Source organism: Penicillium canescens, assembly GCF_028828765.1.
Source record: "Penicillium canescens strain IBT 15451 chromosome Unknown utg000005l_segment0_segment0, whole genome shotgun sequence".
Taxonomy (NCBI): domain Eukaryota; kingdom Fungi; phylum Ascomycota; class Eurotiomycetes; order Eurotiales; family Aspergillaceae; genus Penicillium; species Penicillium canescens.
This window is the reverse complement of record NW_026703967.1, coordinates 840,791-867,276: the sequence shown is the minus strand read 5'-3', so window position 1 is coordinate 867,276 and position 26,486 is coordinate 840,791. Positions and strand designations below refer to the sequence as shown.

Below are 26,486 nucleotides of genomic sequence, written 5' to 3'. Positions count from 1 at the left end.
ATGGCTCCTAACCTAGTTAAGCTTGCGCTTGTGTTGATTCATGATACGATTAGTAGTAATGAACTAACTACGTCGCAGATGGTGGAAGCCGCTGGCTGCAGCAAACGCGCCATTACCCCTTCATCCATGGCTCTTCAGTCTAGCTCTGCCTTCAAAGAGCAAATGCCTTCGAAAACTCTAGAACGAGGAGCTGCTTGAAGCAAGAGGGTATTGGATAATAGTTAACAGCGTAACTTAGGTGAAATGCATTCACAAGGGTAGGCGAAAAACCAAATCCGGTAAGCTTTATGTCACAGTAGTTCCGACAAACGGTGTCACCACCCACACTCTTTCCATGTTTCTCGAACCCAGTGCTAAGAAACACTAAACTACACTTAGAAGAATCCATGTCAGCCTTATTAGTTTGGGCAGGGTACCGTAAATTACTGGAAGATTTGTGCGTGATATTAGTCTCTGGGTGAAGCAACGGGGAGCGGCCGCTTCCTACGTGATTAGTAGTGACTCGATTTTAATATGACAGATATAGCGAATAGAGAAGACACGAATTACAGTACCAGAACGATGAGTCATTTATATTGACCAATGGCTACAGTACGGCCCAACATGGATCATTGGGGAATGGCTAAAAATACACAATCTTGTTTCGAGTTAGGCTTGGGAATAAATATCGAGTAGTGTAGGGTTAAATCTGATTTCACATTACTGTACACCAGTAGTAGAAATCAGTTATACAGTACCTCAACGCTCTTCCAACTTCATTCCCGAAGGATAAATTACGCGCTGATCTATTTTATTTCTCCGCCAGGGGAAATTTCGGCAAAACCGCCTGTAGATAACCGATGAGTCATCGTCATCATACAGTAACTAACTATATATTGCACCAAAGGGGCGATATATCAATTCAGACCTGCTGCGATTCTATTTTGTTGTTCTGTACGCCAAATAGCTCTAAACAGACTATTGCTTCCCCGTTCGACCGACGCTACTAGTTGCCTATAGTAATCTCCGTCCTCTCTGACACGAAATCTTTGCAACAACGTCAGTCTATGCACTTGCTCTACTACTAAGTCGCCATTTCGGGTTCGAACAGCCTACGACCTCCAACTGCCCTTGACGAAATGCATGGCCACGTTGGCTTCCCCGTCCATAAAGCCTACGCCACACTACCGCCTCAGATAACGTTCACCGGCCGTTATGTGCTTGTCGAACCACTTGATGCGAAGCATATCGACGATCTTTACGCCAACTTAGGACAACCAGAACACCATAGCCTCTGGACCTACCTTCCCGCCGGGCCTTTTCAAGACAAGGAATCTTTCACCGAGTTCGTCGGAAGCTTAACACAAAACAAAGGCTCAGTATTCTACGCAGTAGTAGACCGGGCCCAGCGGAAAGCAGTAGGATTCTTCAGTCTTATGCGTATTGACTTGGAGAACCGTGTGGTGGAGATTGGATATATTTTGTTCTCCCCCCTTCTCCAGCGCACAACAGCCGCGACAGAGGCTTTTTACATGACGGCACGTGCTGTATTCGAGGATCTACATTTCCGTCGTCTTGAGTGGAAATGTAATGACCTTAATGATCTCTCAAAGCGGGCTGCGGCTCGTTTTGGGTTCACGGCTGAAGGTGTCTTCCGCCAGCATATGGTTGTGAAAGGTAGCAACCGCGACACGGCTTGGTTCTCAATTATTGACTCGGAATGGCCTGCTTTACAAGATGCTTTTGCGAAGTGGCTTGACCCACTCAATTTCGACGGTGATGGAATCCAGCGTTGCTCGCTTGGCTCTTTCCGCCGAACTTGATTACTGTACAGAATGCAGTTCAAAACTACTTCGCTTCTCTGATCAAATCGTTATGCTGCATTTTTTTCACCTTTTTGTTGCGAGAGCAGGTGGTTACTGTACCGAAGAAAAAAATTCTAAGAAAATTTATGAATTACTAGTTAGCGTAAGGCTCAGATGTCACATTGTACTGTACTAGCCACGAAAGGCCTTGGCGAGGCTCCAAGTTCGTTCCAGGAAATGGCACACGGTACATGTACGTACAGTACATGGATATACATAGTTACTGGCCTGTATGTCGCTGTCGATGCGAGGGGTCAGTGTAAATGAAGTCATACATACATGCATCCATCCATACTATACTAGCTACCATAAATTCTCTCTACGGTCAGACCTGCATGCCGAAAATGTCCCTCTGCGCTTTTATTCCTCGCACCAACCACATCAATACACCATTCGAGGAAGTTATCGAATCCCTGCTCGGGATTCTCTTCGAAGAACTTCCAATTACGCCGAATAAAGGCCTTAAGCTCAGCAAAGAACTCCTCAATAGGATTCAAGTCTGGCGAATATGGAGGCAAATACACTAGCTTTACTCCGGCTTCGGAACACATCTTTTCTATCCTGTCAGAATGGTGGAAGGATGCATTGTCCATGACCAGCACAGACTTCGGCTCGGGCCACCTCCCGCAGTGCTGAAGAAGCTGCTCAATAAAATCCTCGAAGACAGATGCAACAGTTGAGCCTCGGAACATCCGAGAAAGGACAATACCATCTTGAGCATATATAGGTAATATCTGATATCGCTGATCACGATGAAATTTGGACACTTAGACTAGCGCAGTACCTAGCGGAGACTAGCCCGTTCGCCTAAAGCCTATTCGTTTATCACAGCCTAACTTATCTATATAGACAAGATAGTACGACTGGAATTCGGAGATAAAGTAAAAATATTTATCGCGTAGGTCTTGATTGCGTTCTCGAGCCCTAACTCGAACGGTCTTTTTTGACCAGCTTTTAGAGGTAAGAGCACGGCTAATACTCGATATTGCTGCTTAGATAGCGAATTCGTCCTAGAGAAAGATCGCTATCTCATAGAGATAAAGGTTAGGCTTCTCGATTAGGTGCTCGCATAGAGCTTCTAGCATAACTAGAGTGACGCTTCGTGGTCGACCGCCCTTATTAGGCGGGGCTTTAGCGCTGCCGAAGATTTTTATATTGGAGGATATTCTTAGGATGGTTCTCCTGTTGTAACTAGCAGCCCGTGCCATCTACGATACAGACAGCTCTCTACTGTGGATTATGTTAGAGATAAGCTCAAGCTTTAAGGGGGCTAAGTTTGGTGCCATCCCGATATGGCCACTTAGAATAATGGTTGAGCTCTCCGTGTACTAGGAGATCATCTTTTGAGATAGGGTAAAAAGGTGTCAGCCGTAATAAAGTACAAGCGAATATAACCCCACCATAGCGGTAGGTATGGTGTGTAAGAAACAATACAGACCCCAGTGCCAAGGATACGCGGAAAAATTCCCAATAAGGACTAGCTCAGCTTAGTAATTTAAACCCGAAAAACAGTGTAAGAGTGAAAGTGGTGGCACCGGTTTCGGGACGCACTGTATGGACTAGTAAAGCCATAGTTATACTCAACAGCTTGATCATTGCGAATAGTATCACCAAACTTAGTTAAGGAAGCTTCCTTCGTTATTAGATAATGTGAATCCTGCATTTCCCTAAGCGAAATAATGACGGTGTAACTCGGATGGAGAAAGCCAACATTTCTTGATTGCGTATTGCTAACGGGGAGAAATTGATGAAGCGTCGACGATAATCGATAATCTCCTGGCTCCGGTTCATTTGAGAAATCACAGAACCCCTAATCCTCGGATTGCTTAGCGAATTTAGTGGTTAAGGCAAGGGTTTTATATTGGTGTCGTGACAGAGGCAGAGCAAGCAATTGTTCCCGAGGATAGTCAAGGCTACTATCTATTTGAATCGAAGATATCTAGTCTAGTAGCATGATAGTGTTATTAGGAAAACTGGGATTCGCATCATTATATTTAAGCGCACTACTGCAATTCTTCCGGATATTTTCCTCCGTCAAAGTTGGGTCAAGGTCTAAGTCCGGGTCGATTTGAGGCAGAGTGTCGAGAATGTTCGAGAACTGTGGACTTCGGCAAAACGTGAGGTTATAGGGGGATTATCACTAGCAGACATATGACATCCAGTCGTCTCATCCGCCCGGCGCTCGGCTTGGGAAGGAAAGGGTAATTCGGGCAAGACTATATCCGCTGGATTGCAGAACAGCGTAGCTTCGGCGATGCGAGTTGATTCTATTAGTGCGTTAGCCTTTAGTAACAGCTTTTGTCCGCAAGAATAAAATCCCTACCATTGAAAGTATATCTATCTCCAACCTTGGACAAGGGCAGCAGAGGTGTTGATGGCCAAGGTGCTAAAGGGTGCATATCACTCTGCAAGTCGTCCAGTGTGTTCCGACAAATATTGCTACTGTGATCATACGAAGGGTTGCCGATTAAGCATTAGTTTTCGAAGTAGTCCCCTGTAGAGGTGGCTAGAGAAAAGGGCAGAGAATTTGCAAGCGAATTTGCAAGCGAAACAGTGATTGATCGGGAAAAATAACCACGGATGCCCGTTTAGCGGCAGAGTTAAACAAAAGTGTAATACGCGAAATAGGCTTAACTACGGGAGGAATAATATTCTTTCCTTACGGTGCGTTAACCTATTTTTCTATTACCTAAAAACCCACTATCTATTTAATTGTTAGGAAACTATTAGGAGTGAAGTTTCTCTAGAGCCAAGGATAAACAGGATGGTTAACTGTTTGAATGTGGAAGGTTGAAGCTTGTTATAGCTTAGCGTGTATCTAGGTCAGAACTTGCTAAGGCCGGTGAACTAAGCACAGTAGAGCCTCACTAACCAGCTTCTACGGGAAAAGGTTGCATGCAATCTTTCATTGCTGGATTGTGACTAACATTAGAGTCCAACTGACCAAACTCCTAAGCGCTGAATGCTGGTGAGTTTGCTCACGAGTCTGTGCATCACTTCCCACATTTTAGTTAGTAGTTTCTTCAAGCCCTGGTTGCAACTTCCGGTCGAGACAGGCAAGGCTCACGGGTGAAGGGAAATAGACACCTGCCCCACAGTGGGTCCAAATTCGGGCATCGACCGAGGCTCTTTTAATAAGCCGTGTCCCATTTTGACCTTAAGAACCTCAGATTGCCAACGGATAAGAAATCGTATTAGAATAAGCTAGCACCCGGTGATAGGAAACAAGGACCAGATCTCTCTCCAGTGCGGGATTTCTTTAATGGTTCCTCAGCTCACTGATCAGGATTCCTCCGAGAGACTCCCATCCTCCCCAGCTACGGCCGTCCCACCATTTATGCAGGCAGGCATTACTGTCCGTCGCAACTCCGAAAAGATCCAGCCGATTGGCACTCCAGGAGTCTGCGGCAATCGCACTGAAGAACGTATTGTTCCCCAGCTTCTCCCAACCGCCCCAGCGGAACCCGTCCCACCACTTGTGGTAGCAGGCATTATCTGTTCCCAGCGCAAAGACATCGAGTCGGTTCGAACTCCAGGCCACCGAGCTCAATGAACTGACGAGAATCCCGCCCAAAGACTCCCACCCTTGCCAACGGCTACCATCCCACCATTTGTGGTAACAGACGTTGTCGGTGCCCCTGGCGAAGAGGTCCAGGCGGCCCCGATCCCAGCTAACTGCCGAGATCGGGCTGGTCAAGACGCCTCCAAGGGACTCCCATCCGCCCCAGCCGGACCCGTCCCACCACTTGTGGTAGCAGGCATTGTCGGTCCCTAGTACGAAGAGATCCAGGCGATTTGATCCCCAGCTTACGGCCTCGACGCCGCTGTTCAGCACCCCACCCAAGGACTCCCATCCGCCCCAGCGGTCGCCGTCCCACCATTTATGGTAGCATGCGTTGTCGGTCCCGCGGGCGAAGAGGTCCAGCCGATCGGCACTCCAGCTCACGGCCTTAACCGAGCTGGCCAGTGTTCCGCCGAGGGACTCCCAGCCGCCCCAGCGGGACCCGTCCCACCATTTGTGGTAGCAGACGTTGTCCGTGCCTAGCCCGAAGAGGTCAATCCGCTTTGGTTCCCAGCTTACGGCCGTGACAGGGCTGCTAAAGGTTCCGCCGAGCGATTCCCATCCACCCCAGCTGGATCCGTCCCACCATTTGTGGTAGCAGGCGTTGTCGGTGCCAATGCCGAATGTGTCGATCCGGTGTGAGGACCAGGAAACGGTCGACAGTTGCTGTGACATTGTAGCGTCCTTTTCTTTAATCTGATATCCAATTAGCACGCTGAAATAAGAAGCGAAATCACACAACGGTTCCATGATCAACGTACTGAGCGTATTGTTTAGTAAAAGGAGGTTTGAATTCAATATGATTTTGGGTGTCCAAAGTATATTGTGTCTTTACATATCCATATTCGAACCTTGGACGGATGCATTATTTATAGCCGCGACAGCTGTAAAGTCGGCTTGGACAGTGTGATGCAACATTGACAATTATATCGCTGAAACTAAATGACTCTCCGTCATTCCCGAATACTTAACCTTAGAAAATCCCATAAGCCTGGGTACGCTTTCCTTGCAAAACATGATCTTTCCAGTTCAGTGACATGCTAATGTATCCAAGGATCCGTTTTCATCGTCAAATGTGGACGTATCTTTGGTTCTGGCCCGATAGTAATATCATAATGATATTGTGGCGACATCATAATTTCATCTGTGCAGTAACCCGAGTTCTAGATCGATAGATGGACGATTTGACATTAGAACCTGAAAGCCAATGACATGCTAGTCTATGTATGGTTACCTTGGGTCCTAAAAGGTTAGCTGTATACCATTGAATAATATATAACTAACGTTCTTGATTAATGCCCGCGGCAGTAGACCGTTGCAACCAAACTCAATCGTTACAGCTGGTCGATGATCTCGCGGGGTAAGTGTTGAAAGTTGATCTAGATCTAAATAAAGTTTAATCGGCTACGTCAAGATCAATACGTAATTTCTCTAGACCATAAAGATTGAAATCTCTTGAGTCCTTCCTGCAACCTTGGATGGCCAAGACGATGGTCTCATTGTTAAATAAAGCTTTATTAAGTTTCCCAATAGAAATTTTAGATGGTTGACGCTCGAGTCGGAGCTTGGTTCACATCCTGGCTCTACCGGTTTGTCATCGGTGGGATCCTTCCGCCCAAGGATCTTGACTTGGTCGGCAATACCACAGTAAATCTGCTCGAAATGAGTGGCGTTACTTGCGTGAATCCAGAAAACCCATGTCTCGAGCAATCGATCTTGAATTCGGTAACAATATTCGATCGCAAGTCCCAATCTGTTAAGGTGGATAAGCTGCTGCCCATTTCCACTTAACCAACACCACCTAAGCCGACAAGCGCTATCCGAGCGCCCGGTGCAGAGCCTTTTTGATGTATCAGATCGAGTAGCGTTCCACGGTCGACAAAGATAGAGTTAGACATCGACAAAACCCATAATGGGTCGAAAAATGGGTTTTGGCGATGTCTAGTTAGGGTCGCGACGGACCGGGACGGTCGATAGAGGGGGTGGGGTCGCTCTGGGCCAAGAAGCGGGTATTAACGTAATTCACTCATCCACTTCGGACGCTAACTTTAAATTAACCTGGAGGGCGAAAAGGTTTAGTACTCTGTCCTTTTTTGTTAACAGGTGCGTATTTAGGGTTCCCCCACCGCAACTGAATCCGTAATCCCTAGGGCACTGGGTTGGCTGCTGTTTGAGTCTCCATTAGGCCGCCTAAAGATATTGCTGTTGTATCAAGTCTGTCTATAGTGTATTGTTGCAAGCTGTGTAGGGTTACAGTAATCGCCATATCTATCTTCAGAGAGCAACGGCGATAGTATCATGGCTATATAATCTTTAAAGATAGCAAAACCAAAGCTTAAATAGTGTAAATCAGAGTTCAGAGTTCATATCTGCTGTCACCCCTCTCTGCCGAGAGGAGATAGATGAGGTTGGTTCTTTCTTGTTCCCCAATAGAAAATGGAGTATAAAACAATCTAAAGTATAATAAATAGACACGAACGGGGCGGAAGGCCAAAATTTGGTTGAGGCAAACCGTAAAACGGACCCCAGCTGCTGTCTTGTATTTGCTTAAATTGATAACCTGTGGGTTGGTCACCTGTGGCTACCTAAACCGACCCGTGGGTTATGGGGAGACCTAGCTCTGGCGGACTTTTCAGCCCGTGGACTGATTTGTCTGCTTCTGGTAAGAAAGTCTTAGCTGCAAGCAGCATTATGGCCGTTGCCCTTTTAGCGTAACCAATCGTTGTATTACTGTCATGACTTGACTGGTCATCATACAATCGTCATGGGTGAGGCGAGGTGCTCATCACCCTTCTTTTCCATGTTTGAGGCCTAACGTTGCGTATCACAGGGGCAAAATCTTAGTGGATCTGGGAGGATCCGATTGAAGACCATCCCTAGTATCTTGAAAATATGTTTAACAAATAAAATTTTGAATAGATTTATCTGCAAGATCATCTGAAGTTTTCTTTTGCTTTGAGGACTCGTCATTTAATTTTCAGGACCAGCTGCACTTACTAATTGCAAGCCGCCTAAGGAGCTCACGTCTAAATGACGCGACGTGTTCTCAGGTTCCACCACTCCTTGTTTACCTTCTAATTGATTTGAGAAAGAATTCATTTCTCTATCTTCCTTCGTTCTCGTCAAGCACCTCTCTAGGGTAGCCTAAGCAATCTACCGATCCAACTACCGACAATTCAAGATAGCTTTCGATCTCCTCGAACGCTACCGAGAACAGAGAGAAATTTGTGATCTGGGTACCTATTAATTCAGCGACAAAACCTCCTTAATTAGTATTAAGTACTTTCGACTAAGTGAACATACTCCCCCTGGAACCAATGCAAGAATTTCATTACCGAACGGCCCCAGGCCGAGTGAGCTCGAGCGGAACCACATTCTGAATGACATAATCGAAAATTGAAGACCGTTTTGCCAGGGACTACAGTGAAGTCGATTATGGTACTCTGAAGGAAGACCTTATTCCTGTGATGGAAAAGGAGTTTAACCCAGAGGGTCAGCTCGGCGAGTTCCTCCGGGCATTTCGGAACACATCCGGATTCAAAAATTCATTTAAGAACATAGGCGATCCCACCCTAAAGAAACGGATTACCGCCTTTATCGAGGGCAAGCCGTCCGACGATGCAGTTTGCAACCATGACTTCGAGTTTCTGGCCATCACGGCCCTGTCAAGCCCTGCTTTTCCTTGTTGTTTGTACTCAAGAACCTGTCTGTCTGTGCTTTGCAATTCAAGGGGGCAATCAAAGATATCTTCCCACGAAAGCACCGTTATGTCCAAGATCTACCGGGGTTTTGGGAAGATCAAAAGAAAACTAAGCCTATGAAGGTAATTTGCTCCACACTGTCGTATAATGGGTATGTGGAGAATAAATGTTGGCCTACAGTGGGTTTCGAAAACAGATTACCCCCCAGACACACGCGCTTTCTTTCCCAGCGCCCCACTCCGATTGCGCTTAGCTGACTTTGGCTAGAGAAAGTCCCCTGTGGGAGCGTGTGGCGGTATGATTGGCTGTAGGGTACTCTGAAACTCGGCGATCCGGACTTGGCTCTCTAGTGGGGCGTTGGGAAAGAAAGCGTGTGTGTCTTGGGGGCAATCTGTTTTCGAAATCTACTGTAAAACTAATTGACCAGATTGTCTGCCCGTCGAACCTCCACTCCACTCTCTCCCATGCAGTTTGGTAGAAAAACATATTTAATTACCATCCCCCAGCATTTCCTATCAGAACATCTTAGTTTTCCGCTTTCCAGCCACAAAAGAATGCTTATCTTGACATTTCCCAGTGTCTCTACGTTTAATCCTTATAAATATTTGAGTTTCTTACTCGGTTCAGGCGTCCGCACCCGTGGAGTACAGTATAACTTTTTCATTACATGCAAAAACCAAAGGACTGTGGTCTCCTGTCTCCCATGACCTAGATCGTTCGGCAAAGTGAAGAGATGTTTGACCGTCTTCGTCCCTCAATTGATATCTGCGCCGCGATCAAGAAGGTCAACAATCTTAATGGTAACAGGGTTGCCAAAGAAGCTGCAAAAAAGGGAGACTGCCAACGAACGGGGCACGTTGGACTACTAGATAATCGCTCAAATCTGGCCGCAGGAGAGGTTGGTTCGCGACTTCCCACCACTTATCGACTATAAATCGATGCCCGTCTATAACAGGGACCAAAGAGAACCTTTCCCATTCCCTGAGCCTAGATCCACTAGCCTCGACAATCCCAAACGGGTTGACACCCAGCAATCCCCCGTTGAACACGTTCCTGAATCCATAACTTCCACAACTAGCTGTTTCGACTTTCCATTGCTGTTTCTGCGAACCCGGATTTTCCCAAGGCTTTAGCCTCACTTCTCCTTGAGGATTCAAAACGGTCAGGGCTTCTTCATCATTAACAAGCAGAGCGTAGGACACCCCAACCCGAACAGGGGGGTTCGGGGAGTTCGGTGATGGAGTCGGTGATGGACCTAAGTATTTCTTTAATCAGCCCGCGAGCTTGAATCAAAGTCTAGTAGGTCCTAATGACACGGCATAGAGCAACATACTATGCTCAGCGAATCGTTTAGGCACCTCCAGCTTCGCTTCATTAGCGAGTCTTCTGAGTCTTTCCCTCACGATTAGGTAATCGCCTTGGTTCCTGGAGTTGTACTTCACAAGTCCTGAGTGGTCCGTATTGAGGGGGATATTGTCTTCGTCGGCCACTGCTACTAGGCCAGTGCTAGTAGCCGACTTTTCTGTTACCAGCAAAGAGCGGCGGCCAGTTCTGCACCATCTCCCATCTTTAGAGCGCTATAAACGAGTATTAGTCTTTCGTTATTATATCCCCAACAGAGCTTCTGACCTCTAAAGTTGGACTAAGGGTGCGCTCGAAAAACGTCACTACTCGGTAGTGCCCCTTACAGCTCTCGGAAAACTGGTCGGCAATTCTCTTGAGAAAGAGTGAGGGCTCTGAGTCGTTGTCCACGAGCAGACTGTCAATTAAGGCCTTGTTCGGTTGGCCCTGGACAAGCGTTCTTAACTGTTCATTTCGCAGGCCGAGATTTGGCACGCCAAAAAAAGCAGTCCAAAACAAGCGTTGGACAGATCGGAATCCCAACTACTTCGTTGTCTACGAGCGCGGATAAGCGCCTACAATGGCTAGTCAGATGTGCCGCTGCGGAGATGATGTTGCGTCTTACCTCTTTGATCAGTAGGCCGCCGAGGCTGTGGCCAATGAGGATGGTCGGTCGGCGAGAAGTCTATTTGGTATTAAGCCTGATCTGGACGCCACGGGAGACCGCTTACACCATCATTTGCGCGAAAGGCAGTGACCTGCTCCAGGAAGGCGCTCCCGAGGTCTCCAATGGACTGTCTCGACTGGCTGCCGGGGAGCGTTGTATCGTAGCCGTAGAGCAGCACTCGGATATTGGGCATGTCTCCAGGTAGGAAGTCGCGTAGCCAAACTTCGTCGCTGTTTCGGGACTTCCAAGAGCCAAGAGCGTGGCCTCCGAGGCCTGTGACTGCGATGACGCTGTGGGGAAGGTGTCAGCAAGGACAAGGTGGGCCAACGAAAGATGGCACGTACTCGATGTCTGCGCCTTTCTCGTCCTCGTAGAGTGGCGTGATTCCGTCGAATTTGCAGGTGTAGCTATACGGGTAGCACTTTCCACTTCGGTGTAGCCGGGCGCATAGGTCCTCCCCAGATAGCGGAGTGGTGATAGAGACGGTAGCGCAGATGAAGCGCTTGTCTTTTGGCGCCACAGAGTGATGGACTATGGTAGCAGCGGCTCCCCGCAAGACCGGGTCATGCTTGGCGACAGACCTGATATTGCGAACTAGTTCTTTGGTGTGATCGATTGGGATGTCATCAATACGAAAGGTCAAGCTCTTGGGCTTGGGCGCCTCTAACGGTTGCCGCCGGCGTGCGCGGACGGCAGTCAGCATGAAGCGGAAGGCAGTCAGCATGAAGCGGAAGGCAGTCAGCATGATGACGATGGTCGCCGTAACGACTAGCTTCAACAAGCCTGCCAAGACGCTGGACGGCATTGCGACGTACGAAGGAAGGGATGTTGTGTCATGGGGGTTTTGAGAACGGATCCAACGAAGCCGATATCAAATGTCAATATGCCCAGTCCGGTGGCCGGGTCCCAGATCCAGTCTATCACTTTTAACGCAGACGCGAGCCGGGTCCAATCGTGTGACCACGCAACAGGCTCGACTCTCCCGTTATGTCACTTAATTGTCGATTTCTTCAGTCGCTGGGAACATGAGTCAATTCATGCGTCGGTATCTCTCTGGTTTCGTTTATGTCCCTCGTGCCGAACAGTGGGAAGCTGGTTGAGAAGTGAGACTCGTTCTGACGAACTTTCCAGTTAAGAACGGTGTTTAATCGAATCTTTTATGTCAGCTTTGCATCATCAAGCGCTGCCTATACCTGGCCGTGCTGAGCTCTTGAAGTAGTGAAATCTAGCTTTGAGTTTTTGAGTTTTTGAGCCGATGCACTGGCGCCGCAAACGGAAGATTCTAGCCAGTCTCTATGACGACTCTCAGTGCCCCTACCCCAACAGCTCCCCGAGGTCATGCCACTGCCTGTTCTTACCAGACACTCAACATTTAAAACCCTTTGTTTTTCATGATGACTGAAATGTGTATCTGGCTGGAACATTCCTTCGGTTGGTGCACTTGATTATTGTCAACTTCAAGTCGCGACCGCATGAACTCCAATTCAGTACAATACCCTACCCAAATCATGCCTAGAAAGGCACCATTCAGTGCGGAAGTCCTCGGTTCAAAGGAAGCCGATTTGGACCCCACTGATACTCTGCTTCTGCCTGCTTCCGCTCGTGATGAGCACCAAACAGTCAGCAGTCCTACCGCAAACATCTGCGGTTTTTTACAAAAGGACCTCTCCTGTAAACATCTTAATAATATTGACAAATTCCTATGGTTGGCTGGGCGACCCATGCCGCCCAGGCCTTTGAACTATCAGGCTGCAACGTCAAGAGAAATTGTCCCAGATGAGAGAATCAACATGCACCTGGTCTGGGAAAGCTCTCGGCGCATTCATCTGAAACCGATCCCGCGATACCTCCTGGATCATCAATTCTGGGATTCTCACCTGATCTGCGCGGAACAGTGTCCTTGTCTATCCGGGCATGGTTATCCTGCGGCAGCGCGAGGGGAATATTTATGCCAGCGAAAAGAGCTATACGAATATAGTCTCGGACTTTTGTTTTCTTACATTGCACTGATCCAGTACGAGAGTGATTTCGCGATTGCCCAGGTACATCATCTAATACCAGAAAAAGTCACATGGGAGCAGTGGGTCATATTAGTACAGCAACTCTTGGAAAACGGAGCCGCTAATCCCAAAAATATCAATGCACGATACTTGTTCGGCGAGCTTAGGCTTTCCCGGCTTAACAAAATCTACGCTTGCCGTTGCGGAAATGTGTTACGAGGTTATCAATTCCCCTATCAAACGTACGGCGAGCTTTTCCGTGACTATCTCACGCCTCTCACCGCGATGACTATCTATGTCGCGTTGGTGTTGACGGCGATGCAGGTTGGACTAGCTACCACGCGCCTAGGTGACAGCCTGCCATTCCAGAGAGCTTCGTATGGCTTTACTGTCTTTTCCATCCTTGGACCGCTCATCGCGATTATGTTGGTGGGCTTTGTGGGGCTCTTGCACCTTGTCAATAACCTTGTGGAGACATGGAGGTTTAAACAAGAACGATTTGCAGGCTATGAGTTGTTGACGTTACGAAGCCCCTGACTAGCAAAGGACTATTCTGCGCTGTTCCGATTAGCTGGATCCCATTTTTGGGGTAAAAGGTTGTTGATGTTGACTTAATGGACTTTGTCCCCTGATGGGTTGGGTTGCCTTTGCGCTCGGTGCCTGGTTACGGTGTTTGGCCAACTATACTACGGTTAGTTGCTCTATTACATAGGCAATTCTTAAATATAAATAAACCCTATTGTATGGCGTTGTGGTTAGGCTCCTCCTGTATTATCTGGCGGGATCAGCAACCTAAGATGTGGACCATATTGAGTCGACTTGGAGAGAAGGGTCTTCCACAATCTTGAAAGGGACCCGTAGACGAGTGACTGTCAACAGATACTCGTCGAGTTCGAACTTGGATGAGTGAGTACAGAAAAGACATCGCTCGGTTGCGTCCACTGGGTGGAGAATTCACCAGAAGGGGTGCCGGCTTCGAACTCGCGGCGGAGCAGATGATGAGTAATGAACGGATGCATGGGTGGGAAAGGGGAAGAGTAATGAAGAGGGCTAAGACATGGACAGCGGTTTGAGTCTTGTGTTTGCGACGAAAGAATCTCGGCCACTTGCTAGAGAACACAACAGCGAGGAATATCTAGAGAACAAGGTGGGAAACATACAACGAGGACGACAGCAGATGGAAAGATGTCACCAGGATCGTATGCTAGTGTGATGGAGTCTCATCGCGTTTAATTATTACATGTGGACACGATGTTTCATTACCGAGCATGCTGACACGACACCCGTGGTTAAGTTTCTCCGCAGATGGGTAACGTAATTCACCTCTGAGAGACGCACCCCAGAACACAGTAGTACAGTGACGATCCATCAGTTTCGACACCCCTAGCCCCACACCGGGAATTATTATTATTATTATTATTATTACTAGATCCCTATCCCAAGAGAGGGGGTGCTGGAGCCAGGGCTGACTCCAGGTTCGGGCCTTCCCTTCACTATAGGACATAGAAAGTGGGGCCACCCTGACTCCTGAGGTTCAATGAACTCCGATCGGCCTGAAGTTTTAAGAGGTTATAATAGACTGTCCAATTTATCTCCCATTTGCTTCGGAGCATGTGCAGCCCCTTAGTTCTCGAGAAAATGGCGATTGAAAATTAAAGATGTTTTGTTGGGGTACGGCATTTTGTACCTTTACGGCGTACCTTTAACTACTTCCAAAGACGCCACCGTAGCACTATTGACGACTCCTATAACCTTAATAATGCTAGTGAATAATAGTCACGGGGTCTATTAATGAAAGAAAGGGTTTCAGCTCTTCTTAAATTGAATGTAACTTCCTTTCTAGCCTATTTTACTACAGATCAAATCTTACTTTTTCCTAGTTTTACCTTATATGTTGAAATTACACGATGAATTTACTGGGAAACATGTACGTCAAGGCCAACGAGGTTGTTTAGGTCTGATCTCTTTTCAATGAAAGAGAGATCCTATTTAGTGGAGAGCATTTCTCCTGAATTATGCTATACATGGTAGGTTCAATGCTGATCACTAGATTCATGCTGGCGGAGCAGGCATTTCATGCCTGGAGAAGCCATGAATCTCAACAGTATATAATCTATGATCATTATATATATCTTAGTACATATATCTCTAGACCACTAGCATGCAATTCTTTTACAACCCTTCGATGTACCAAGTCTTCGTGTGTAAGACATGTAGTATTTCGCGAGTGATTATTCTCGAGCCATTGACTGGAGACTGATCGTGACAAGAGTCAGTAGCGGGGTGGCAATTTGGATATAGCGCCCATCCGCAAGGTCAGAGCCTCGGCAATAACGCTTGTAGCGAGTTTCGAGTACTGCGAACTGACAGATGATATCCTTCGCGGGGTTTGACAGTAAATCCTTAACTGGTGTCGTGATAGGCGATGTATCAAGTGTCAAGGCCCGGTACGGGTTGCCACACTTAGCGTAGGTGAGACTATGCCGGAGAGTAACATAAAGGAAACTGTCGTGGGTTCGAATAGCCTACTGTATTTAGCCTGGATGGGGCGAGACAGAGAATCAATAGAGAGTCCGTACCGATGTCATAGAATCGTACTTGGCGATCTCCTTAGGAACTTGACGGAGGAAAGAAAACAGTAAAATGCTAGTCTGCTGTAATATAGCCTGAAAACCCTGACCTTGGTCGATGGCATATCCAACACGTCATGAGCCCAATCCTGGAGACTCATATTTTTGAATATTTTCCAGCTGTCCCGTAGGAGTTGCATAGTGGCTGGCCCCGTATCTTCATGCCTTGAAAAAAATTTCCAGGATACTGGGATATCCTCGTAGGATCCGTGGTTGCAGTTTTGTGTCGTAGGAAACGTGTTGGGGTAAGTCAATAAATTTCCATCCTCACTTTGTCGGCTAAACTCCAGATCCACCATTGGCCGCGATACTTCAAATGCTGAGTGTCGTATAACCGGGACTTGGGGTGCCTGGTCATCTATATGTGATGGGTATGGAAAGGCAGAATCTGCCTTTGGTCTTTGGAGAGATGGGGGCTGCTCTGCGTTATAGATGATGCCCCGTGAGGAACACGGGCACGGGCCTAATATCGGAACTGGGCGAACTGTACCGCGAAACTCGGTTGATTTATGAGATGTGTCGATGCACCCCAAGAGGCTATTCTCCTGTCAGTTCCTCTAGGAATTCAGGAATAACCAAGATGCTATCAAAGAGTCACACTTTCAGTACTTGTAGCAGGCATTTAAGTCACTGCTGTTTCAGTCATGATAGATACGGGAAGCCAGTGGATCGGGAACATGTATGCTCCAGTTTGAACATTTATGTGGTAGGCTTTGAAGACGGTTTTACCTAGCGGTTCAGTCTGATTAAACGATATCTCATTGCATTTGCTTTTATACTCTCCTTCGTATCATTTCGTTCTGTTTTGCCAGACTATGATCTTAAAAACCGCAACGGATGCTGAATATTTACTAAGCTGGTATGCCTTCTCCGAATGTCCTTATTTGCGCTTTACACTCAGCCCTCATACAAGACCACACATTAAACCTAAAAGAAATTGATCAACGTATGTTATTTATTTACCACAAAAATGATGGGAAGGCATGTTAGCTCTACTGAACCAAAATTCAAGCTTAGCAATAACCATGGGCCGCTTCAGTCGCTTTTAGTCAACAAGATTCTCTTGAAGTGGCATGCACTTGTTCTCGCCATTTCGTATGGTACGGCGGTAAATCTTGCCACATTATAATAGTCCGTCGTCCATCTTAGGTTGCTAGAAAAGGCAGCAAAGCAAATTTGATCCGTCAACTCTAGATTTTTATAACTCTTCCTCACTTGAGAATAACGGGCCCTGATGATTCTTGGGCGGCGTGAAGCTTCTGGCAAGGCGGAGTTTACAAAGGAGCCTTGCACTGCGATAAAAATCCCATCCCTCCGAGTTCCACGACAAGCCCTTCGTTCGTTCGGCTGCCAACATGTCAGAATGCAGTGGCAGCCAAAACGCAAACTCAATCTTCGGAATGTTCTACGCTTTTGCAGGAAACCAGCACGTGGCCTACTTCGCAAATTGGCCAGGGAAGGGATTCGCTCAATTGCAGCCCAAGTTCAAGCTACAGATCATGGAACGATGGCACTGGGTCGAAGAGCAATAAGGTCCTCTCTCACAGAGTGCATTCAACTATTGCACCTTCTCACAGAACAGATTGATCAATCAACGCAGGTTACCCAAGACCAGGTTCTCGGAAAAGTTGCACAGCGGTTCCCAAAGTACAAGTCGGTGATAGGGGCAATCCCGGCTGTGGCGAAGTGTATCCCGGAAGATTTGAAACAGCGCTTGGCTGTCAGATCGCAATCCAAATCATTCAAAATATAGACGTTCTCAAAATCGGCTTGACAGATACACTCTTCGTCACTCTTTTCTGGCCCCACCGCCAAGGCCTTAGCGCAGATCATTTATTTAGCGGGCCGCGTCAAACTGATGGCCGCCAAAAAAGGCACCCAGTATAGTACTGTATCTTGGTATGTATATTACAAGATTCTTACCATACTGAGTGTCTTTTTTTGGAATTCCGTGGAAATGTGCTGTGGGGCTTCGCAAATCATGCGGGATTGTCGCCTAGCAACTGGTTGCCGGACTTTTTGCCAGGCGACTTCGGACTTTTTACTCAACCTGTACAGCATGAATTGATTCTCTGCGCCAGCCATCATCATTGAGAGGTGTCTCTTTTGTCTCTTTTGCTTAGGGGTCATCACCAACTTACGTCTGCAACACAGTATCTCGACTACGGTTCTGTAGTTTGCGAACAATAGCCTTTCCGGCAGCCGATGGCGTAGGCCTCAACTAATAGTCACTCACCAGAAGTCTATCTTTACGGTGAACCCAGAGACATGAGACGCAGTTTTCCCATTAGCCATGATAATCATGATGTTTAACAAAGTGAAATGTTGGAGACCTAGGACGATACATTACAATATGCACCAACACCTGGTTACCTCCGACGTTCACACACCTAACATTTGCTATCGCTCCCACTTCTTCGCAAGAACATACTGCGGAATGCGATAGACTTCCCTTGCTCCAATTCGGCGATTGGGAGGAAGGTCGGACGTATGATGAGGAACCACAAGCCTGCATTTACTATTTAATTGAGTGGAAGATTACGCTCAATAACAGGACTGTGGTAAAAGATACTGAACAAGACCTTGTCCTAGCCCCTCGTTTTTACTGGAGGCTCTTTCTACAGCCAAAGCTGAAGGAGCTCCTTATTCGACAGTATCCACGTCGGGAACTGGAATTGGATGACACCTCTGTTGTCGTTTCAGCTACGCGGCAGAAGGGCATTAATTGAAGATTTGACGGGACTGATATCGAGTGGTCCTCTATAGAGAAACAGCTCCATGATTAGGGAAATCTCTTTCTTGCTGGCAAGAAGCTGAAACTGAGTATTGCCTTCAACTATACGGAGATCACACAGGGATCTGCCGCAGGCCGCAGGGCTACTGATAAACGTGGTGATTCTTCTGCTACTCAGCGCATGCTTCAAGAGCGAGACCAACAGATTTGTGCCGAGAAAGAAGCGTCTGGAGAACCTCCCACCTGGAAAATGGTATATGCTCTGATGCGCTGTCCAGGGTCTTGTGACTTAGGTCCACATTGTTGGCAGATCCTTATGGGAAGAAGCACTACAAGCTGTACCGCGATCAGCTGGAGAGCCTGGTGAAATACGTGCAGAGTGGCGGGCTTTTACAAACACACGAAGATGTTCCTGGTATGATCCATGAGCATATATATAGAGTGGAGTACCCAATTCCGGAGCGTATCCTCTTCAATTTGCGTCACTTTATGGCCGTTGGCGCGGGTTTCGACGTGATTTTCAATGCCGCGGAGACGCGTACGTACGTAGGGTTGATTCCGGGACATTAAAACGGCGAGCTGCTTCGCGGATAGAGGTATTTTATTGATTTTTAATAGCCTGAATAGCTAATAATTGTCTACCTTCCTGCTCAATTGAATTTCGAGAGGATTGAGTACGAATTGGTGGCATGGTGGGTAGTTGAAGAAGAAAGGTCTAATTAATTGACGCGTTTTACGGTAGGTGCGCAGCTCGGTAGTGTGCGCAGCTCGTTAGTGAATTACGTTAAGCCAATAAATGTACCGGCTGGCAACCGGACCAAAGAGTGATTGCAACGATCTGACCTAAGGAACAAGAACTCCAACTGAAGATATTAGTGAAATCGAAACCACTGAAGAGGGTATTGTCCATGACCATAGCGGTTATAAGAGGAGTTCGAAACAGAAGGTGAGACCCGACCGGCGCTTGAGCCACACTCCCCATCCTGAATCTAGAAGTTGTTGGATTTTCAAAGAGGCAGTGGAAATACAGGAGAGGCTCAGAAAAGAACCACGCAAATTACCGCCGTCTGTTGCTTTGATTATGCATTGTTCGATCCACAAGAAAATGACCAGCTCAAACACCGCAAGCAGAACGGTTTCACGAATGACAATAACAGAATCTCTATTCAAGCCCAAAAGAACACTTCCTCCGACCAAGGATTTTCTTTTGGAAATAGAACAGCAATCCTCACGTTGTTGCCTTGATGAGCGTATCCTTCAGCTTGCGTCACCAGTTTCACACCTCTCCGCAGGTCGTCTCGTTCCTGCTCCGGAATGCTAAGTGGTTCAAACTCAAACACGGGAGACGATTCTAAGCGCGTTAGGTTCCTCACCCTAAGGTGACAAAAAGCAAGTATCTGAGGGATAGTCGCTGCAAGTCCTCCACTCGCCAACTCAGTAAGTCTCAATGCAAACGACCACCCTGATCCAGACTCACACCACGCAGCGCCCGTATTGTCCGTGACATCGACAATCGTAGGTTCTGGTTGCCCTCCTGTCATGCGAACAGTAAGACCACTGCTGGTGTACAATATGTCGATTCGGTTTGGGCTAACCCTCTTCTTCGTCATCCGCAGGACCCTCTGAGGAACCTCATCCATATACGCTATGAGGTCTACACGCGAGGCCAAATTATTTTTCCTCATCACCTGATATAACGAGATTGCGCCGTTGTCCTCCTCGTCATACGTAATAACGGTGAGGTAGTTCGAATCGCCACCCCAGTACTTCGTCGTTCCAAAAAGCTCCATGTCTAGATCGGTCAAATCTTCGTGGAGGGTAGGACTTTCCGCTTGATCTTCAGATGATGGAACAATAATTGTTCTTGCTGTGCCTCTCCACAAGCTTAACCATCTCGTCGGATGGAACCAGTTCCTGAGCAGAGCAAACCATCCCTCGAGCTCGACACCGCCACCACCTACGCCGGCATTAACATTGACATTCAATTTGAGGGCCTGCCAAAGTTTCAGTGTGTCAAGATACTGCTCCTGAGTGAACATGCCTTCAGGGGTAAGAGGGTAGCCAATGCCGCGAGGCCATCTTGGGAACAGAGGTTGCCGTTTAAGGTGGCGCTGTTTTGGGTCATCCGGTTTTGGGTCATTCGGTTCTGGGTCGTCCGGTTCTGAGTCGTCCGGTTCACGAGACCACATTGGCTCCGCAGACTTTGATTGTCCGGTCCGAGAGCCCCTTAGTAGTGGCCACATATAAGTGATTATCTGCTTGGACCTTGAATTATCGCTCGCAGTATTCGACGCTCTCCGTTCACTTTGAGTAGATAGGTTTATGGAAGCCTGTTGTGACGTCTTGCTCTCGTACGTGGAAGGACTAACACTTTCTGAGTTGAAGTCAGACCTAACTTGGGGCAGTGTTTCATCGGTATCCGAGTCCACTTCGGCCTTATTCCAAAGTTCGAACAAGGTCCCAGAGAGCTCGCTCTTGTCAGGAGGTTCTCCGTCAGTGGCCACTCTTGCATTCAAAACCCAGGACTGCTTTTTTTGTTGGTTCCTGTCGGGCCAGCGTATTCCCTGCTCAGTGTCGACCGGCGGCACGCGATCCTGGCCGATGGACGGGAATATTTGCGCAAACATCCAATCAAACAGCATGGAATTTGATCCTGCCGTCTTTGTCCTCACCGATGACTGAGTAGAAGTTGCTTGGTCTAATTTCCGAAGTTCCTGGCGTACTTCGTTTTCCAAAAGTTTCTTCGTCTCGGATGACAACGTAGAATCGGACTCTAAAGCCCACAAAACGGGATCGTTATCGGCAGGCGTTCGTTGGTTTGGGTAGACCAGTGCTGTGTCCATGGAGCTGGATACCAGCTGCCCGCCGTCAGAAGATAATTCCACCGAGCCAAGCAATCCTTTTGGTTTGGTCCTCAGCAATGCACTTGGTTTTCGATCGGAGATGACCCAATCATCCATATTGATGGGTGTTTGCAACTCCCCCTTCGCAGCAAGGAATGCCGCGGCAGGAGCCACCTGCTCCCAAACAATAGAAGGAAGAATACACTTTAGCAAGATTGGCTCGTCCTCCGGCAGTCCTTCCTTTCTGCTTTGCCCCGTGTTCCAGTCATAATGGTAATATCCGCTTCTCGTAAATGTCGCCTTTTCTTCGGGAATGCGGACGTCTACCACCATTTTTGGATCTGTAGCTGGCCACACATACCATCTCTCATATACATAGTCTATCCTCCCTGGAAGCGCAAAATTGCGCAATTCAATCACAGCTTTGATCAATTCCGCCACCTTCCATTTCTGGTTGTAACGTATACTCCCCCCAATAGGAAATGGATTGCATATTCATATGTCCGAATGCCTTCCCGTAGTGCCATATATGCGTCGGGGTGTGAGTATTTATATGTGGGTTCGAGCTTAGGAGGCCGGATGCTGACCTGACGCTGGTGAATAGGCCTTTCTAGAAGGGCTATAACAGCGTCGGTAGTTGCTTCAAGATCCCCACCGACAAAATACCCATCATTGGCAATGGAGAGAAAGACAGTCGGAGGATTCCCAGATGGACTTGTCGGAGTCGTGGTTTGATCATCTCTCTTCTCAGAAAATGGATATCCAACAAGTATCCAAGCTTCCCTGATCTTATCCACATGCTCGCCAGCATTCTCAATCGTAAGATCCGCGAAGTCTTTGAATTTAGCTCTACCATCTGTGGGAAGCTTACCACTGCTCAGAGCGCGGTACCAGATAGGACCAGCACCTTCCCAAGCATATCCTCCAATTTTAGTAGCAGCAAGGAAGAAAGCGCGATTTGGGATGCCAGAGTTGATGTGAACACCACCGGAGTCCTCAGTTCTGAGAAGTTTCTTGAAGTCCTTCCAGTGCGCAGGCTGACGGTCATTCCCCACTCGATCATCATCAAAAGCTGTTCCAGGATTCTTCATGTCGCGGAGAGCCCTGCCATTGACACCTGGAGCCCAGATTCCCTCCCCAATAAGCCAGTTGGCTTGGTCAACAGTCTGAGGCGTGCCTTCACCCCATTGTTTAACCATAATTCCAAAGGCATCTGCAAGGGACTCATTGAGAGCACCACTCTGGAATTCGTAAGGAAGTCGACTTGCGTAATCCACAACACCATGGCTGAACTCGTGACCGATAACGTCGAGCTCATCTGTGAAGCCGTCAAAGATAACACCGTCTCCGTCACCAAAGACTAGCTCTTCGCCGTTGTAGAAGGCGTTATAGAGGTCCCCAGCATGCACGAAGCCATCGAGCTTGATACCATTATTATCAAAGGAATTTCGCTGGAAGAATTTGAAGTAGAACTCATAAGTCTTCCCAAGCCCAACATAGCACTCGTTCGCATTGTTGCTTGGATCAGTCTCTTGCGGAAGAAGTTCACCACCTTCTGAAATCAGAATTTTGTCACGGGGAGGATGATCATCACGTGAATTCTGCGCATCGTAGACTGTACGGTTCAATTGACGTACACCCCCTGCCATTGTTCGATGCTTAGTACTGTATGCAAGTGTGTGGCGGGCTGCCTTGCGTTGTTGTTCTGTCGCAGCATTCCGTGCAAGTGTTTCAAGGATGTAAGGTGGAATAATACCTTGAGAGTTTTCTTGCGGCTGAGCCGCTGCGATACTCTGCCTATGACGTTCACGAACATCTTGAAGTTGGTTTGTTTTTTCAAGAGTGGATTGGCACCGATGGATAGTGTGCTGTGGTGCCAACCCCTTTTCAATGATGCCCTCCAGCACATATTCTGGTACAATGCTACATAAAGGCGCCATGCTCAATTCCTGGTAATATGTACTGGCAGATACCTTCTGCAAGGCTTAAGGAAGAAAGATAGTAATGGTTGAATTATCACTTTTTGAAATGATTCCGGAGTTCAGACTGTTTCTTTTTCTGCTCAAAAGACTATCCCTTTAATATAGGATGATGCACATATAGATCACATCGTAACATGACCACCTGATCCTTTTTCTTTACGTCATTTTCAAGTCATTATATATGTCAAATGATCTACATAACATGGTGCCTCTGGGTGATGGTTTTACTGCGTGGCTATTCCCTGGCTAGACTGTTCTATGTTCCATGACCAGCAACGCAATATCCATGGCATTTTAGCCACCGCTTCCCTCGTAACTCCGGAACAAGGATCCCATTTAATGTACCCATGAACTGGCGCATGTTTAATGTTACATAGGCTGAATCCGCTTTCTGTAGCTGGGGTGGCAAGGAGGCTATCCAGCTCCCGTGTGAGCTTGAGTTTGCGGATATTGCCCTTATAGCATAATCTTGATGTTTTTAGATTAATTTGACGGATTTAGCAACTACGTTTGTTTTTAATTACTCCCTGCCCTTCCCACTTAAGAATATAATGTGGGAAGTTTAATGGATATATTGCACTGCAAGCCGGTTTTCCATGTATAGCAGGCTAGAACACACTTTCATTATACATATGCGCTTAATTATACTTTAATAGAACATAAGTTCAACGTATTAACCATAGTTTGGAGGGGCTCGAAGAGTCCAGCCTAGGACATTGCTGAAACCATTTTTGAACCCCATTTCCAGAAATAGTTGGGCGGATAATAAGCGTTGTAATTACTGTAACATACGATTGGATAATTAAGGTTTACAAAGATTTGGGTGGACTGGTAGAAGTTTAACTAAAATAATGAAACGCGATAATTAGGTTTTGGATGAGCGGTAGAAGCTTAATTATAATGAGTTTGTCTAGACCTCAGATCATGCTGCATGCGGCCGCGTTGGTCGACTTAGTACGGCCTGCACTTTCCCATTTCTGTGGTTAAGACCTTGATCTGTTCCGGACTGAGTTGAGGCCAATCGGTTATATACTAATAGGAAATGACTTCAACCAGAGACTACAGTCGTTCTCGAATTCGGCTTGACAGATACACTATTCGTCATTCTTCTCTGGCCCCACCGCCAAGACCTTAGCGCAGATCAATTGTTTAGCGGGCCGCGCAACCTTTGTCAACACATTTGGCTTCGCCGCTCTCTCACCCAGTGCGCAAAGATTGGACAATTCCCTCAATTTACGAAATCCTTCAAGAATCAGGTGTTGGGAACAGTATACCCGTTGTATCCCGATCAAGCAGAGAATGAATACAAATAAGAAATTCTGTGGTCTTCTAGACCACGGATTGATATCTTGCTCACGGGCACTAGATAGACTTGTATATATATAGCAAAACGTAGAATAGACGAAAAGATTAAGTTTGTGACGGCTGTGACTTGCTGGCTGCGGATAGCTTGCCTGAGGTATCTGTTTGCGGGTTTTGGGATGTTTGCCTGCTGTGTATCTGTGCTCTCTCTTCCTGCTGACCTTTCTTCTCTTTCCTCTCCCCTCTTCAGCTTCGATACTTCGTCAAATGACACGAGTTGATACTTGATCTCTTCCTGGTCGTAACAAAGTTCGTGAAAACACGTAGGATTAAACAAGTCTGGAAGACACTGCCACCCTTCTGAATATGGCGTGCTTAAATTCAGAAGAACCGCTGTGATGGCCGGTTTATTTATTCATTTTGTTGGGTATCGCTGTGGCCAAAGCATATGGCGGGGACTAAGTAGATGAGGAGTCCTCCTCCGAAAATTGAGACTTAACCCAATAGAATCACTTTATCGAAACAGGTTTTCAGCCCGGGATGGCTCACAGCAACCACTGATATACACCTTACAGCTAAGCTTCCCTATTAAATGATAACCCCGATTGATACACTCAAGAACCTGACCATCTAGTCTCAGTAATCCTGCTCCAAACAGAAGAAGAACGTGCTCAAACACAAGGACTCAAGAACCAAAGGAGGACTGAGGAGAATGAAGTTCGGTCCCCTCAAAGTTCGCTCATTATAAATTCTTCGCAAATCCATCATGCAACTTCAAGCTTCTCCACTGATACTACCAACCACGAAGAAGATGCAGTTCCTGGACTATGTGCCCCTTTTTTGCCTTTTCGCCGATGTCGCTTTTGGTGGCTCTCTGATTATTATTAACAACCACGACCAATGCATGATGTGGTCTGAGAGTAATTATGGGTGTACAGGTTATTCGTCACCTTTCGCTCGTCTCGATGGGACAAATTGTTCAAGTAGGTTTGATTATGCTCTGGGCTGAGATGATCAAGGATTGAAAATCTTCCAGGCTTCACTGTAAATGGTACCCAAATCAATAACGAGACGCTGAAGCTTGATCTATGTGGCACAATAGGCGGGCAGCAAGTGGCATGGGTCAACGTTAAGAAAGATGGCACCGTTTCTTTCCTAAATCAACAAGGCGCTACCGCCACTTGCTCCCTGGATGACGAGTTTAACGTGGGTAGCAAGTGCAGTGTTACGGACACTGGTCCCTCGCGTAGCGCAACGACAGTTCCCGTCTCGCGGCAAACCTCTGCTACGACACCCATCACCAGCCAATCTGGAGCTTCTTCGTCGGATAGGGGCTTGTCTTCTACTTTAATTCAAGCCTCCACTTCGATTTCACTCATCAGCCAATCCGAAGCTTCCAGTTCGGCAGAGCTCGTGGTATCGATTTCAGGATCGTCGTCGGTAGCTGGATGCTCCTGTATTCCAGTCAATACCTGACCATCAGTTTTAACAATGGAAAATCCCTCTTTTATCGGTAAAAAGGGCCATGAAGAAATAATTTTTTCGTCTTTCCCGAGTCTGTCTTCAAAGACAAGTTACTTCAGTTATGCTAAAGTCCTAAGAAATGCAGCATGGTCCTCCCAAAACCTCGTATAGTGTTCTTCAAACAGACTTGGCGGTTCTGCATTGGAGGCTACGCTTGTATGGCTAAAGAAACGGAGATTAGTCATGGAATAGGAGCACGATCGGACTGGAGCGGAGGATGAAACAGGAAATTAAATCAGCATAGTCGTACTTCTCTTGATAATTCCCCATTTTTGTTGGCTTAGTTTATTTTCGTATCTGTATATGATCTCAGCCAATCTGACCCTCCACCGAAAGTTGGTTGACGAAGAAATACT

General features: G+C 47.1%; 8 protein-coding genes across 8 annotated transcripts; 4 read left to right on the top strand and 4 right to left on the bottom strand.

The window, feature by feature from the left end:
• On the top strand, positions 1-198 carry N7446_007936 (uncharacterized protein; the record flags this gene model as incomplete). The annotated part of the gene is made up of 1 exon (XM_058516681.1): positions 1-198. One exon carries the CDS (start codon positions 1-3, stop codon positions 196-198), a length of 198 nt encoding a protein of 65 aa, XP_058370327.1.
• A 920-nt stretch (positions 199-1,118) lies between these two features.
• N7446_007935 (GNAT family N-acetyltransferase) lies at positions 1,119-1,802 on the top strand (the record flags this gene model as incomplete). The annotated part of the gene is made up of 1 exon (XM_058516680.1): positions 1,119-1,802. One exon carries the CDS (start codon positions 1,119-1,121, stop codon positions 1,800-1,802), a length of 684 nt encoding a protein of 227 aa, XP_058370326.1.
• Positions 1,803-5,103: 3,301 nt separating this feature from the next.
• N7446_007934 (PLL family lectin) lies at positions 5,104-6,081 on the bottom strand (the record flags this gene model as incomplete). Its single annotated transcript, XM_058516679.1, has 1 exon — positions 5,104-6,081. One exon carries the CDS (start codon positions 6,079-6,081, stop codon positions 5,104-5,106), a length of 978 nt encoding a protein of 325 aa, XP_058370325.1.
• Positions 6,082-10,286: 4,205 nt separating this feature from the next.
• On the bottom strand, positions 10,287-11,920 carry N7446_007933 (uncharacterized protein; the record flags this gene model as incomplete). Its single annotated transcript, XM_058516678.1, has 6 exons — positions 10,287-10,390; positions 10,441-10,684; positions 10,737-10,895; positions 11,074-11,133; positions 11,180-11,405; positions 11,460-11,920. The coding sequence occupies 6 exons, from the start codon at positions 11,918-11,920 to the stop codon at positions 10,287-10,289; spliced, it is 1,254 nt and encodes a 417-aa protein (XP_058370324.1).
• A 703-nt stretch (positions 11,921-12,623) lies between these two features.
• N7446_007932 (uncharacterized protein) lies at positions 12,624-13,652 on the top strand (the record flags this gene model as incomplete). Its single annotated transcript, XM_058516677.1, has 1 exon — positions 12,624-13,652. The coding sequence occupies one exon, from the start codon at positions 12,624-12,626 to the stop codon at positions 13,650-13,652; it is 1,029 nt and encodes a 342-aa protein (XP_058370323.1).
• Positions 13,653-19,645: 5,993 nt separating this feature from the next.
• Positions 19,646-21,655, bottom strand: N7446_007931 (uncharacterized protein; the record flags this gene model as incomplete). Its single annotated transcript, XM_058516676.1, has 1 exon — positions 19,646-21,655. One exon carries the CDS (start codon positions 21,653-21,655, stop codon positions 19,646-19,648), a length of 2,010 nt encoding a protein of 669 aa, XP_058370322.1.
• A 95-nt stretch (positions 21,656-21,750) lies between these two features.
• Positions 21,751-23,262, bottom strand: N7446_007930 (M4 family metallopeptidase; the record flags this gene model as incomplete). The annotated part of the gene is made up of 1 exon (XM_058516675.1): positions 21,751-23,262. The coding sequence occupies one exon, from the start codon at positions 23,260-23,262 to the stop codon at positions 21,751-21,753; it is 1,512 nt and encodes a 503-aa protein (XP_058370321.1).
• A 2,110-nt stretch (positions 23,263-25,372) lies between these two features.
• On the top strand, positions 25,373-26,082 carry N7446_007929 (uncharacterized protein; the record flags this gene model as incomplete). Its single annotated transcript, XM_058516674.1, has 2 exons — positions 25,373-25,589; positions 25,643-26,082. The coding sequence occupies 2 exons, from the start codon at positions 25,373-25,375 to the stop codon at positions 26,080-26,082; spliced, it is 657 nt and encodes a 218-aa protein (XP_058370320.1).
• Between the last annotated feature and the right edge of the window lie 404 nt (positions 26,083-26,486).